We start from the raw sequence: 15809 nt of genomic DNA on the forward strand, positions 1-15809 counted from the left end.
AAAAAGAATGGGGGATCAAGATGATCAAGGGTATATGAACGTATAGACAGTCCTTTTTAAAATTAGACACAATGTTATTGGTGTTATAGGCTGTCCAATTTGCAAAAAGAAAGGTTAGGGGGGAAAAAGCCTATTCTTGATCAGGAATCATGTTGCCATGATGCTTTACAAAGGACAGCACTCTCCACGGCTGCTTGGTCCATTTACACTCAGATGTGGGAGTTCCTAAGAGAGTCTTGGATGTCTTGCCATTGGCATTCATGACAGGGGTCTCCCAACATTACACTTTACATCTGGAATGCTTGGACTCTGACATAACTGTGAAAAGGTCACAGTGGGACAAAGTGAGCATAATACAAATGTGCAAAAAGACAAAAAATTTAATTTTCCTTTCCTGGACTTTTATAAAAGGAGATCTGTTTCAATCTGCATTTTCCTTTAAAAAAGAGCCAGAGAAAGGATTCAATGCAGTGGGATGGCTTTTTTTCAGTTGTTTTGGGAAGCACATTATCTTAAATATGTCTTCCACCCATGCGGTACTGCACAAAGTTTAGAAGTGCGATGTAGTCCCACCCACATGGAGAATGGAAGCATTAACTGCAACATGACATTAAAAAGTTTTGGTTATTTAGCAGATTTTAAGCAAATTATTCATACTGCACCCTACTATAGTTATCTCTATTATGATGTGCCTATATATTTATACATAAACACACAAACACACTATGTATGTGCATTTGTATATGTATAAATCCAGTATTTATAACACATATATAAATACATGAAAATATCACAGGTAGTGCTGATGTGAACACATGTATAATATGAATTCTGATATAATTCTTGATAGCATAGTTCAAAGTGTTTTCTAAATAAGCCTGATTATGACATTGGTTCAGTGTACAAAGATTAAGCTGAAGCTAAGAGCATGATCATACATCACAATGTCTCAGATGTTTGCCATTTCTTGTATGAACAAAATTCGTAACTTCATATCCTGATTCATGAATTAGTTAGCGTGCTTTCTTTTCTGAACTGTTTGTTGGTATATTAGTATTTCTAGTGGACAGAATCATGGACTTATAAAGTCAGAGTAGTTGGATGAAGGCCTGTTGGTGCCACAAGCTAGACAGGAGACCTCAGTATGCCTCTGAGCTTCTCTGAGTCTCAATTTCCTCACCTACAAAAAAAACAGGAATAATTTGCAAACACATACAAAAAGTGTTTGGAAAACTAACACACTTTGTAAGTGGAAATGACTGCCAGACTTGGTTTGAGTTAAAGAATTAGGTTTGTCACTGCTATAATTATAGTTTTTAACATATCTGATGGTAGGCCATATTTGGTGACCAGTACATTTCAGAATCAGGATGCTGCTTTTCTAAAAATTTGAAGACCATAAGAAAGTGTGTTATAGAGGAATAATGATGAATACTTTAAGATATTCTGTAGCTCATCAACTATTTTTAAAACAATCTGATGTTCTTTCAATGTGAGACATCTCTGAAATAAGCACATACTCTTGAGACAACAGAGGAAATAATAATAACAAGCAGTATAAATAACTATAAAACTTCATACTTGCATAGAACCTTTTGTTTCAAGACCTTGAGGGACTTGTCAGAAGGTGTGAAGATTTTTTTTTTTTTTGCTTTTATTCCTTCATAAGAAAACACAAAAAATTGAATGGAATGTTTCCATCTTTTCATCTGTTTTAAACAAATCTTAGCTATAAAACTACACAGCCCTCCTTGAATTTGATCTCTTAAAGTACTATCTCCATTGCTCTCTGTTAAAATAAAATAAATAATTTGCAGATTTTTCTCTCAGAGCAGCTGGCCAGACACACAGAGTGACAAACCTTTGTAGGTTTTCAGGTCATTGCTGATGGAATCTAGAAGAGTTTGTACAAATCTGCCCCTTCCTTACTGCTTCACAGAGTTCCACAGTATTTTAACAGTACCACAGGCCCTTGACATGATATATACACACATGTATATATCATGGAGATATGGCTTTCATTATATTAATTTTGTATTCTGGAGGGGTTTGTTTTCACTAACAAAGAGAACAAACAACTCAACTCCCATATTTCATAGGCCAGCACAGAACCCAAAGGGCTGAAAGGCTCATCTTGTTCAACCCCCTCACTTGACCACAGATGCTACTGGATTTCCTTTTGTTCTCTGATAATTTACACTTTTGAAGTTTTTGAGCACTGGCTTTCAAAGCTATAATGGAAAACAAGGTGCTCTAGTAATTAACGGGCACAAGTGAAACCTAAACAGAGCTCTTGCACCTTCAGAAACAACAACTAAATAAAACAACCTAAAATGAATTAAAATCACTCCCTTTCAATCTGGCTCGTGATATAAAGATGTCAAGTTTAGCAAAATTCCCCTCACAGAGGGTAGCAAGTTTTCTTGAGGAACAGAAATAATTTTCTCCCTTGGTATAACTGACTATCCAAATAACTGTAAATTTCTATTTAAATTTACACTCTCTTTGCAAAACCAATAACTGTGCCCAGAAGCATACCTCCAATGCTCCGTCTGGGCGCAGCCTCCCATTGGCATTCTGTGCCAAATGTTTTAATTTTACATTTTTTTTTAATGGAGTGAAGAAAACAAAACAGCATACTGACAATGGAATACATTTGGAATGAAACCACTCTCCCAACCAGAGCCCAGAGCAAGAGACATTGCCTGTGTACACTGAACATGAATGTGTGTGATGTCCCCAGGTGAGGTTTCCTTTCCCTCCAGGATGGATTCTGCCCATCCCACAATCCCGTGGGTTCAACGTGGATGAAGATATCCAGGCTTCAGGGTCCATATTGGGTAAAACCCATTACCACCAGCCATACAGCACAGAGACATTTATTCTCAGCTAATGAACTCCATTAGCTTCCCTTAATTGATATGATATACCTTTTACGGATCTGCTCTACCTACCAGGGGCACGATGTCTGGAGCGGTAGTTTCTGCACACAAGGTATTAATCGACGAAGACCATGCACAATTTTGCTTGCACAGTTAAAAGGACAGGTGGGAGTGAAGGGCGGGGTCAGAGGGAGGTGCTATCTGAAAAGTTCAATATAAGAGAAACTTGCCTCCAAATTGAGAGCTTGTCCTATCTTTTCCGAGTCCTTGGATTTCCCACCTGACCCTGAAATGATCTCTGGACAAGAATCCACCTCTTTTCAACTGAATTTGACAAAGGCTCAGTGGATAACACTTGAGAAACACACCAGTGCTATCACCGTGACCGAGACAAGACCGTCTGAGCGTATGATGTGCCACCTTGTGTACTATAGTAGCCATCTTTTCTCTCTACCACACACTAGTGTTTCTGGTGATGGGAAAAGACTAGTCCATGGCACAGAGTTCAACAGTCTTTTTTACTCCTCAAAAAGGTCCTCAGGGGAAGGTGCCGAAAACATTATTCCCAGCTGACAGTTGCTGGGGTTTTCCTAAGTAGGAACTGATGCCAGCTGATCCCAATGGTTGTCTTTGTTTCTCCCATACTGTGGTTTATAATAATAAATCTTCTCTCTCTCTCTCTGGTTTTAATCTCCCATAGATAAAGTTTTCCCAGATTGAACACAAGTTTTCCTCTTCATACTCAGGCTTAAACCATCCAAAAACAATAAGAAGAGTAATAATAATAAATAAATAGAAGTGAATCCATAGAAACTCTCGATGTCTGTACAGCAGAAGTGACAAAGTTTAAGTCAGATATTTGTTTTCCCTTTTTTCATCCACATCAAAGGCAGGAATTCAACAAGGCATTGTTAGTTGTGGTGGGCAAACTGGAGTGTCTGCTGATATAACAAATTAGGTTTGTTAAGGCCTTTGTCTATGCAGAGTTAATAGTAATGCAGAAGCCAGATTTGATTAAAAAGAGAAGGTAAGATTGTGAAGCAGGGAAGACAAAAAAAAAAGCTAGAAAAGAAAAGGAAAAGGAAAAGAAAGGAACAAATCAAGGGAGATGGAAAGAGAGAAAGAGATAATGCCAAAAAGAAGTCAATACTGTGTCTGTGGATGGAGAAGTACACATCGCTTCCCTCTGAAAGCGTCTCGGAGTCTTGTTAATACTGTCAGAGTGCAGGACAGCAGTGTCATGGCATCCAGCGGCAGTTAGGAGATGTTCATCCTCTCGGCCCGTCTGAGGAGTGCGTTGGGAAGGATCGGTCTGGGGAAAGGGCCTTAGCCTAGAATATCCAGGTAGACAGGAGATGCCTTGGCCAAGTTCTGAAGGAGGGTGTGGATGCCCTTGATGTTCTTCCTCATGTGGGGCTCTCGCTGCCAGCAACCCAGCATCAGCTCATACACCTCCTGGGGGCACGTGCGAGGTCGCTGCAGGACTCGGCCCTGAGTGATGCATTCTATCACCTGGATGGAAATCACAGGAAAAAAGCCATGCAGATGAAAGAAATGTCAGTGCCAAGAGGAGCCAAGGGAAGGCTCTTTTTAAAAATTTTTTAAAAGGGTTCACATATAATAAATGTACCTCTATCTGGCATAGAGCATAACTGATACATATCTACAATGTATAGTAATCAAATCAGGTAATTAGCATTCCCATCTTCTTAAACATTGATCGCATCTTTGTATTGGGAACCCTCAAAATACTCTCTTCCAGCTCTTCATAAAATTATATACTTAATATTATTTGCTGAAGATTATTTGACCATTCTCTACTTTTCATTATTATTCCCATTACCCATCTTCTCTCTGTTCTGTCTCCCCTCTATCCTTTCTAACCTCTTGTGAGATATGACTTTTTTTTAAGGAGTCCAGTCATTTTTTTTTTTTTTTCAGAAGGAAGGCAGCAATTAGTACGGGTTGGTTTACATCATGATAAACTAGATTGGTTTATATCCATTTTTCATAAAACTGGTAGAGAAATGATTTATCTAGGAGGAATGCTCCTCAAGAGGGACTCATATAAATCCAAATCACTCTTATGTTAAGGTGCTGAGTGACAGGCTACAGAAATAAGCAGGCATATTGGATAATGGAATTGGCTTAAAAAGACAGACATGGATCTGAGAAAGATGGGAGAAACCTCATAAAGATGCCAACTTCCGTGTATGTGGGTTCCACATCTGTGGATTTAACCACTGCAGACCTAAAATATCTGGAAAAAAATCACATCTGTACTGAACATGCATATGCTTTTTTTCTTGGTATAATTCCCTAAACAATACAGTGTAACAACTCTTTACATTGCATTTGCATTGTATTAGTATTCTAAATAATCTAGAGATAACTTAAAATATATGGTAAGATGTGCATAGGTTATATGCAAATACTATATTCTACATAAGGGATTTGAGAATTCTAAATTTGGGTATTCATGGGAGGTCCTGGAACCAGTTCCCCATGGATACCAAGGGATGACGATATTTGCAAAAGAAATCAAATAGGAAAATGAAATGGTTGAGTTTTTCACTAATAGTTAATGTTCTCGTGAAATGTGAAGAAAGGAAATAAATTTGCAACTTCATTGGAGCAAATTATAAATTATAAACAAAAGACCCAAAGTCTCACTGGAATGCTACATCTGCTATTTATTTATTACATGAGCAGCACAAAGTGATTCTTTAGTGCCATCATGGCATTTAGGTACACAGCAGGCTATTTGGGAAGTTCTGCCACTCCTAACCAGCCATGGAAGCCCATGCCCTGATTTCAGCCCAAGAGAAGGCCTCCATCCATCCAGGGGAATTTAGCCTGGGGAGGGGGGCTCTGGTGAGTCACTACACACCTCGTTGTTTGACAGCTGGTACCAGGGTTGTTTGCCGTAGGTGAAGATCTCCCACAACACGACGCCCAGGCTCCAGACATCACTTTCTGTGGTGAATTTCCTGTACATGATGCTCTCTGGAGGCATCCAGCGAATGGGCAGCATCGTGTGGCCACCGACCTGGCAGGAAAGGGACCAACAAAGACCATCAGTCACCCTGGAACCACATGTGGAGAGGAGTTGTGAGGAGACGTTTTTCTTTCCTTACTTGTTCTTATTAACTTTAATTGTTATAAACAGATAAGAGATATACAATTTCCTCAAGCAACAGAGCAAAAGGTGAAGAATGGTCAAAACATTTTTTTTTCAAATTATTTGCAATTATCTTTTTCTCAAAACCAGACAGGAGCAGAGATGATGATTAGGTGGATATTCAGCCTGCAAGAAAAAAACACATGCACTTTCTGTAAGGGGATAGCTCAGTCTTCTAACTAGCAAGATAACTTTGAAGGCTGAGGATATTAGCTAAGTGGTAGAGCATTTGCCTAGCATGCAGAAGGCCCTCATTCAAACCCCATCCTGAAAAAAAGAAAGAAAGGAAGGAAAAACAAACAAGATAACTTTGATCAGGACAAAAAATAAAAGTTCCTGCCTTCCAAATGACCTATCAGTGTCTGTTCTTCCTGGACAAGAACGAGGCTCTCTTCCACTAGAGGTATAACGTTGTGCACAGTGTTGACTAAAACATCCTCATCACAGTCTACTAGTGGCCAAGATGTTTCCCATTTTACACAAGGTGACTGAGGTGCAGGTTGCTTGTTGACAGGGAGACTTTTGGATTTCCCACTTCATGGAAAAAAGTAAAGAATTTCATTTTCAGGCTTGTAGCACATTAGGGTTGTCTGATTTTAAAACCCTGAACTGATTCCTGCACAATAGCCTGTGGCCTGTATGTCCTCTTTCTCACCCTGCACCCACTTCCCAGTATCGCCAGCTTCAGGACAGCTGATAATTGATGGCAGGTGGGGGGAGTTATGCTACAGCAGGAATCAGGCCTCAGTGACAACTCTCAGCCCCCAAGTTTTTAGACTAATGACACATCGAGTTTCTGCCCATTTCTAATTCTCAATATCCATTCATGACCCATTATAAGAAGAAAATAAACAGTGCTTAAAAAATGCGCTTGTACCCCTGCTCAAGGAGCTGAAGTGTCAAAGACATCCAATAAGCTTAGTAATTTCAAATGATGCTCTTAGTATCCAAGAAAGCATGACAGTGTGAAAGGAGGAGTTCCCACCCCATTCTCCATACAATGGGTCCAAATGATAAGGAGAGACATAACCTACTGTCTAGGGTTAAGGTGGCCCATATTTTTCTGTTCAGCTCTTAATAAACCTAAAGCTCACAAAGGCCAAGTTGCCTTCTTATCAGTGTGTTTGCTTTGTTCCTTCTTCCCCTAACAGCAGTGGGATTCAACGTTCAGTGGGCACATGCTTTTTCTGTGGACCCACCTGGCATATCTGCAGGTAGTGACAACAATTCCCCATAGGGCCAGTATTCAAACTGTGACCAGCATGACACAGGCACTGACCAACCACAAACGATGTGGGCAGTGAATATCCTTTCTGTTCATGGCTGTTAACTCTGAGTGCCCAGGACTTTGGCAAAGGGAAGCTGTGCATGTATGTGGAAGATGCCACATTTCCAGATGCTCAGAAGAACTCATGGTACAGGGTAGAATGATCCCACCAGGTCCTGGGCCACCATACAACAGCAGCAAGGAGACGACTGCTCTGTGGCCAATAGGGATGAGCTTCGCCACTCCACAGAGCTGGATACACCATGGTCTACATGTCAGGAAAAGCTGCGTGCTGTGGCACACTTGCATGTCCAGTCTTCTTGCCACTCTCTGAAATCATACCTGGAGAGTGAGCTCTACATAGTTTAAAAAACATCTATCCACTGATTCATCTAATTTCACGACTCCAGGAGAGTGGCATGAGAGAGGCTTGGCAGCTCATTGAAGTTACCCAAGCAGGAAACAGCTGGTTGTGCTATTAGAACCTGGAGTTTCTCTCTGTGATCTCATTTCTCCAACTATAAACCGTGGGTAACAATATATACTTCATCATGTTATCATGAGGTATACATTCAAGCAGACCTTTGTGAAAGTGCTTTATAAATCTTATGCACCAAATGCTTTCAAGGTGTTGGTTCCTTCTCCAGAACCTTTACTTTCTTATTTCTTCAATGGCAGCAGCCATTCTGCAGACAATATGGGGAAGAATCAACACATGTGACTCTCCTGTACTTCTCACTCGGCAGTGACCACGTGGCTTCGTGGATTGTAGCCCCCTGTGTACCAGGTGATTTGCCCTGTATCACTAATAGCCAAAGAAAAACGTTTGTTTCCTCTAAAGGATAGAAAAAAGAAAAAAAAGACTCACATTTTGATTTACATGTTTTCCCATCTGATCATTTATTTTCTGCTTGTAGTCTCTTTGGGACAGATTTTTCACTTTAATTCTTTCAAGCATCTCTTCTGGGATTTCACACATGCTGTTATAAATAATGCTTTCCTTGTTCTGATGTCAAACGGGTGAGTGGTGGGACAATCTAATAAAAGTTCAGGCAGGGTTCACAAGTTTTCTCAACCCGTTTGGAACATTTTTGAACATTTTCTTTGCAGTTCTTTCCTTAGTATTTTGGAGCATGTCACAAGAGTAGGATCTCCTTTATCCCCCCAAAAAAGTCACCATTGTTATAAATAACAATCACATTCTTGCTGCAGACACTTGACAGCTTGAGCCACACAAAACCATACCCTGTGCAGCAAAACACACAATGAGACATTTGTTTTGTGTTGTACTACTTGGCAACTTGCCCTTGCATCCTTTCTTAAATATTTGTGAGATGGAATGTGATCTCAAGTATGACACTAGGAGTCAGAATTTCTGCCCTTGGCTGTTCAAGATGTGACGGTGCCTCTCAAGCTCTTCTGTGGTCAGTTGAAGTGGGCTGCATGTTAGTCACTGAACTAGCCAGATTAAACTGATGCAAGATGGTAAATCCAGTTGGCTGGAGAATTGATGTAGACTTGCCATTTTAATTTTCTTCAATCTAAGAGACTAGATTTCTAGTTCCTGCTGTGCTCTTACCCAGCTTTAGGAAAAAGTTTCGTTAGGTCTCACTTATATTCTTATTGTTCATATGTGAAGGATTACTTCTAGCACAAAACACTACAGTTCTGTAATCATCCACTACCACTTGGTGTCCATAATTATCCATCAACACACAGTACCTCACCTCTTACAAAGAATTTCCATTCAATTACCTCACCACCTTGCATCTAACAGCTACCCTTTGGAGTAGATGTTGTCTTGCCTAGATATTACTAATAATGCACCTAACATTCAGAGAATTTAAGTAGTTTACCTCAAGCCCACTGAACACTATTCATTCTGATGGGACACTCTGCCTTTCTACCTTCTCTATTCTCCAACACATGTTCTGTGGTCAGCCAGCAAGCCTCATGGTGGATCCTCACCCAGGCGGAACTTGCTTGTGCTGCTTGGAAAGTTTGATTTCCTGCCCTTTCCCCTTACTCCTCAGAGAACTCTGAAAGGTAAGCTCAAATTCCACCATTTATGTATGTATGTATGTATGTATGTACCAGGAATTGATCCCAGGGATACTTAACCACTGAGCCACATCTCTAGCGCCCCCCCCTTTTTTTGAATTTTATTAGAGACAGGGTCTCACTGAGTTGCTTGGGCCTTGCTATGTTGCTGAGGCTGGCTCTGAACTCTCTATCCAGCCTCCTCTAGAGATGCTGGGATTATAGGCCTGTACCACTGTGCTGGGCTAAATTCCACCATTTCAAGAAAAATCCCCTGCAACAGCTCAGTGACCATTCTAGTGTCTTTGTGTCACCCTGAGAATAGAGCGAACACTCCCTTCTGCTAAGGGTTCACCTGCCTCAAGAGCATTGGACACTAATTAGTTATGTCTGGTAGGGGAGGAGGTGGTCAGTTGGTAAGCAAACCACATCTTCAAGTGGGTCTCTTGCAAGTGTTGCCATTTGGGAAGGAGTTCTCAAAATGTTCTTTCAAAGAGATCAGCCTCTACTACCTCTCTATCCATTCTCCAATCACTTCTCTAACCTCTCGATCAAACCAAATTGTAAATGGATGGAAACAGTCTTGCCATTTAATTAAATGCATAACCTTGTAAAATGCAACCAAAACTACTGAGATTCACATGAGGTGCAGGGGCTTTCTAAATTGCACAAGAAAGCCTATTCCTTGATTTGCCATCTGTATAGTAGACAGAGGGACTGTCCATGGTATAGATCTAGGACTAGTCAATCTGGGAACAAAGTCTGGGAACACTTCATAATGCATAAATGTAGGAGTATACCAAGATGGTGACTCATATCCCATTTCTTCTGAGGCTGGAGAAAAAGGGGAGAAACTAAAAATGAATGTTAAGCCATTGAGGGCTGAGAAGGACTCCATCATTATTGACCATTAGGGCTGCTAATCACTGCAACTTGGGTAAACCAGCAATGCTAATGAGAACAATGTCTGAGGTCCAAGTGCAAAAAGAAATTCCACAGGACCTAAAATAAATCAAGCTGAGAAGAAAAATGAATTCTGTTTTAAAACATCAAGAACTGTTCTTTTAGTCCTTAATGTTTATTTCTATGACACCTCATAATTTTGGGAATGATATGTATAGGATGATCTGGTTAAAAACAAAAATAACAACTATGTTCTAGTTAAAATACCTGGGCGCTTGTATACTTTATATCTATCTGTTTGAAAACTATTTCAAGATAATAAATCCTGGAAAAAATATGAAAAGACCCTTAGCAAAACTGCCTGGAATTAGAAATCAATGACTTCATTATTTTAAAATCAAAGTGGACACATCTAATCAGTGTAACTATAAAATTTATTTCTTACCCAAGCAATTCAAAGTACTCACTCTTTGGTCATTAGGTCGTAAATTGTGAAAAATTCCCAGTGGCTTAATATGCAATTTATTTTTCTACATCAGAAAACTAGGATTTAGAAACTTGCTGAGCAGGTGTAAATATGACTTGGTGACCAACAGAAGTGAAGAAGGATCTTTGTCTCCCCAATATACATGCTGAGAATCTAGGTTCTTTCTCATTGTTTGTTGTTATTTATTTATTTAAATATAAAATGTGTCTAGGACAAGTTAATGAGGAATGCACAGTTCATTTTCCAGGGAAACTGGGAGACAAAAGAGGAGGTGAAGAGCTCAGCTCTTCCTCTTCTGTTGGGCTTCTCATAAAATGCACCCAATCATCCCTTGGTTCTCTCCTCACTGCCTCTTTTTATGTGCATCTGTATTACCCCTCCCAGCCCATTCCTACTTCCCTCTTTCTTCTAATCTCCTCTCAAACTTCACTTGTACATTCCCAGTTCAAATGCTGCGTTTTGTCTTGCCCAGTTTGTCTCTTTATTTCCCTCTTGATCATGCTTATTCCTCCAACATTCATTCTCTCCCCATAGCCTCCTTTCTGTGTTTACAAGAGGCACATCCGTAGATAGGAGCCTCTCTACACACCCAAAGCAAACGCCCCACTGGCTCTGAAACCACTGTTGATTTAAAAACAAGTAACTAAACTCACTAGCAAAGACCAATAATGCCTGGAAGGCGGCTTTTAGCTTGTGGTATTTACTCAATCAGTGAGTGATAACTTGTTTGGAAGCCAAACATTTTACTCCCTTGGCAACATGCAGGCCAAAGGGCAAGCCCCATTAAGAGATGATTAGTTGTCAGAAGCTTCTGGCTGCATTAAATATTGAAAGGGCTCCTAGAGCTCCTCATCACACCCATGCCTGACTACTCCGTTTCAGCAGTTTCTCCTGATCTGTTCCTTAAAAATTCATGAACTCTGTAAACTTTAAGGGATAGCTGGACCTTATTGACTTATTTATCATGTGTTGCATTTGTAATAGAAGATTAAAAACAGGAGAGAGAGAAACAATGTCTGCAAAATCTTCCCCTTGGAGAAGAACCTAGAACCACTGTGTCAGTCTGTGGGTACTCTGTCACCATGTCCAGAAAGATGAGAATTATATTATGAATTGAGCACGTGATTCCAGGGTGGTGGCTACTGAACCAGGGGACACTTCCTGGGAAAAAAACTCAGTCCTCTCTGCCTTGCCTCTGAGTAAACACATCCTGGGGTGAGTGAGAAAGAATGCTGGTGTCTACTTGGTCACCCTCTCTCATAGATCAGGAATTGATTATAGATTAGGAATTGATTATTGTTATTCCTAAAATTTCTGATATTGACAGCGTAGAACATCTTTCCTTGTCTTTTCCTATTTACAGTAACAATCTGGTCAGAGGCATAAGAGTAATGACTTAGTAACTAGAAGGCCAAGTATTTTTGGATTAGTCAGTGAGAGGACATACTGGACCTTATGGCTAACAATATTCTTCAAATGCTTTCTTTCATAATTAAATCTCTATTCTGCCAGAACAAGGCAAACTGTCATCTATGTTAAAGGAAAAGGTCATAGATCTGTCATCAGTATGTCCCAATACTTGGATTCTAGGTGAACACAAAGGGCAAATTCAATGCATCATTTTCACTGAGGATTGATTTTGTCTGTATTTTACCATAAAATAATAATAATACAGGTAGTATAAATGATAATAATACCTCAGGTTTGTATGACCAATTTTACTTTTTCATAGTACTTCCATATAAATTCATTCTACTGTAATCAGACTCACCCAAAATATTGTTACGAAGATTAAATAAATTGATATTAGAAAAGCTCCAAATAGAAGCCAAATCAAAAGTCTATATAATTTTATTCATATGATATTACAGAAAAGGCAAAACAATAGGTCTAGAAAAATTATGGTTGCCCAGTACTGGGCATAGAGGGAGGGTTTCTTTAATAGGGTTCTGTATCTTGATTGTGATGACAGTTAAATGACTGTTTGCCAGAACTTGTAGAACTGTATAGTAAAAAGTTATATCCTACTATATTATGTTTTAATGAATCTGACTTAAACAAATAAAGTTTTTAGAAGAACAACTCCTGGCACATAGAAAATGTGCAATAAATATTAGTTGCTGTTATTCTACATTTTTGGTTATCCATTATTCTGCTTTTATCACAATTTAAGAGATAAGGAATCTCTGGTAAAGTGACCATCTAAGTCCACACAGCCAGAAAGTGGTAGAATTTGCTCTCAAATGCCTGGTACTCTTTACATTTTACCTCAAGTCTGACTTGGAGTCAGATGCAGAGATGGGAAAAGGGTCTCTGCCTCCGCCTTCTTGGGCCACCATAACAAAGTACCACAGATTGGGTAGCTTAAGTAACATAAATTAATTTTCTCACAGTTCTGGAGGCTAGACGACCAAGATGGAGGTTCTGCCCAATTCAGTTTCTGTTTAGAGCTCTCTTTCTGCTTGAAGAGGGAGCAAGACAGAGAGTGAGCTCTCTGTAGTCTTTCCTGAGAAGGACACTAATCCTCTGGAACAGGCCCCACTCTTATGAACTTTTTAAAACATATACTTCTTTAGAAGTCCAGTATCCAAAAAACACTCACATTGGGGGTTAAGGCTTTGGGTCTGGAATGTTCCCCTAAGGTCCATATGGTAAAAGCTTCTTCCCTTGGGTGGCATGATAAAGAGGTAGTGGGACCTTTAGAATGTTCTGTCTAATGGGAGATCTTTAGTTCATTGGGGATATGCCCTTAAGGGACCCTAGTGCCTTCTTCCTTCTCTTTGTTCCTATTGCTGCCAATGGGACCTCCAAAACTATGAGCTAAAATAGATATTTTCTCCTTATAAGTTTCAGTTATTTTTAGTGATGGGAAGCTGAATAATACAGGCTTCAACATATGAATTTTGAGGGGATACAAATAATGCATCATATACTCTCCTTGACAATGCTCCCTTCTGATTCCTATGTGGTCTATGGCAGGCAGAACTGTTCTGAACACTAGAAATTAGATCGTTTTTAGCCAGAATACAAATCTGTGATCACTACTTCAGATTTCCAAGGCCCCAAGTGAAGGTCCAACCCTTCTTGGTTAACTTTTAATGGTTTCTATATTACTAACTAACTGTAAAGTTGAGCAAATGGTTTAAACCTGCTGTTGTTCCATAACAGTTCTCAGATTCAGTTCAGCTCCAGTGTGAGCCTGTCCTCCTCCCTCCCTCATTTTCCCTGGGGATAGCTGAGGGAAAGCAAAGAAACCCTGGAACTCTCTAGTGAGGTGGAGACAAAGGTAGAATGGCTTTTGGACTCCCCTCAGGTTACCATCGCCCTGGGTCCTACTGTTCCATGATTTAGGAAAGGCTGAATGTTACAGTTTAGATCTGGAATGTTGTCCAAAGGCTATGTGTTGAAGGTTTGGTCTCCAATGTAGCAGGTTTCAAAGGTGGGGTCTTGAATTAATGGATTAATAATTTTATGGCATTATCAGGAAGTGGTGGAAACTGTGGGAGGTAGGGCTGAGTTGGAAGAAGTAGGTCACTAGGGACATGCACAGGAAAGGTATTACTTGCCTCCAGACCCTTTCTTTCTTTCTCTCTTCTTATTTTCCCACCTCTTTCTCTGCTTCCTGGCAGCCATGAGCTAAGCAGCTTTCCTTTGTCGTGCTATTCCACCTTGAGGCTCTGCTGCACATCAGGCCCAAAGCAATGAAGCCAACTGACCATGGACTGAAAGCTCTAACACCATGAGCCAAAATAATTTTTTCTCCTCCAAGTTGTTTTTCCTCAGGCATTTTCCCTAACTATACAAAGATGACCAACACACCTGTGCACTCTAGGATTGTGCACTAAATGCAATCTAAAGAGTCCAAGACCCTTTTTCTTAAAAGTGATTGCAATTTGTCCTATTTTATATTTGACTTTAATCAGAAGCAAATATGTCTTCTCTCAGTAAGGCATGCAACTGCACTCAAGTGGATATCAAAGAATCACATTTGAATCATTCCTTGTAAGAATAAACAACATGCTCTTCCTTTTCTGATTGCTTTGTCTCCCCAGTAACTCTTATCAACCTAAATGGAGGAGTTTACTGAGTGAATTTGTAGAAGGATTAAGTCTTTAAAAGGTAACAATATACCATGTTGCCTGGACTGTGATTATTGAACTTATATATAACACAACAATGAGAAAATGTACATTCCTACAATACACATTTTTTAAGCTGCCATTTTTGTGTTCAATGTTATTGACCTTTTTATATCATCCTAAGCATTATGGTTTTCGAGGCAAGAGACCATTTGAGTTTCAGTATTCAGGACCAAAGCATTGCACCCGTCTTGGTGAGAAGCCACAGCAACTGACAGAATGCTGAGCAATGGAGTCAGAAAGCATAGGCAATGTATATTTATGTCATTGTCTGTGCTAAGGTGATTGTAACATTGGTTTAGTACTCGAATTTCAATGCGAAATTGTTCCTATGGAAATGATTCCAACAGGATTGTATTCCAGATAGTTTTTAGAAAGGGAAGAAAGCTATGATTAATCCATAGAATAGAAAAAAAAAAGGAAAAAAATATCTTCTGTTTTAGAAACAGCTGTGATTATCGTGATTATTGCTGCTCTGGGTGCACCATGTCCAGCAAGTGGAGAGTCCCAACATTAACCTCAGCTTGTTAAATAACTCTGAAGTCCCTGCCAGAAACTATGTCCCTCCATTAACCTTAAATGAGGACTTAATATATCAGATCCAGTTAAAAATGAATAAGGTCCTCCCTCCTCCCAGCTGGGGAAGTTCATTCAGACACAGGAAGTGTTGTCTGCATCCTTATGAGGATAACAATAACAGGAAAGTTGCTTTCTCTAGAGAGCTCTAAATGCCAGCCTGGCATCACTACGGTTATTTTCTGCTATTCCTGTGATACATGTAATGCATAGAAATTGTGACCTTGGCTATAAAGGGCATCATGAGTTTTTATGATGAGCTGAGAGTTAAGAAGTAATATAACACAGGTAATTCAATTACTGAGCACCTACTTTGTGTGCCCTGATTTGCGCT

General features: G+C 39.8%; 1 protein-coding gene across 3 annotated transcripts in view; it reads right to left on the reverse strand.

The window, feature by feature from the left end:
* Positions 1–4208: 4208 nt before the first annotated feature.
* The window catches only part of Ntrk2 (neurotrophic receptor tyrosine kinase 2), a 347633-nt gene continuing 336032 nt past the window's right edge, over positions 4209–15809 (reverse strand). For all 3 annotated transcript variants that reach the window (XM_034635215.2, XM_027920581.3, XM_027920580.3), the window contains 2 exons: positions 5773–5931; positions 4209–4394 (listed from right to left, as the gene is read on the reverse strand). In XM_034635215.2, the coding sequence (XP_034491106.1) occupies positions 4209–4394; positions 5773–5931 (345 nt within the window). The remainder of the gene's footprint in view (positions 4395–5772; positions 5932–15809) is intronic.

This window comes from Marmota flaviventris, chromosome 13 (genome assembly GCF_047511675.1).
Source record: "Marmota flaviventris isolate mMarFla1 chromosome 13, mMarFla1.hap1, whole genome shotgun sequence".
Taxonomy (NCBI): Eukaryota; Metazoa; Chordata; class Mammalia; order Rodentia; family Sciuridae; genus Marmota; species Marmota flaviventris.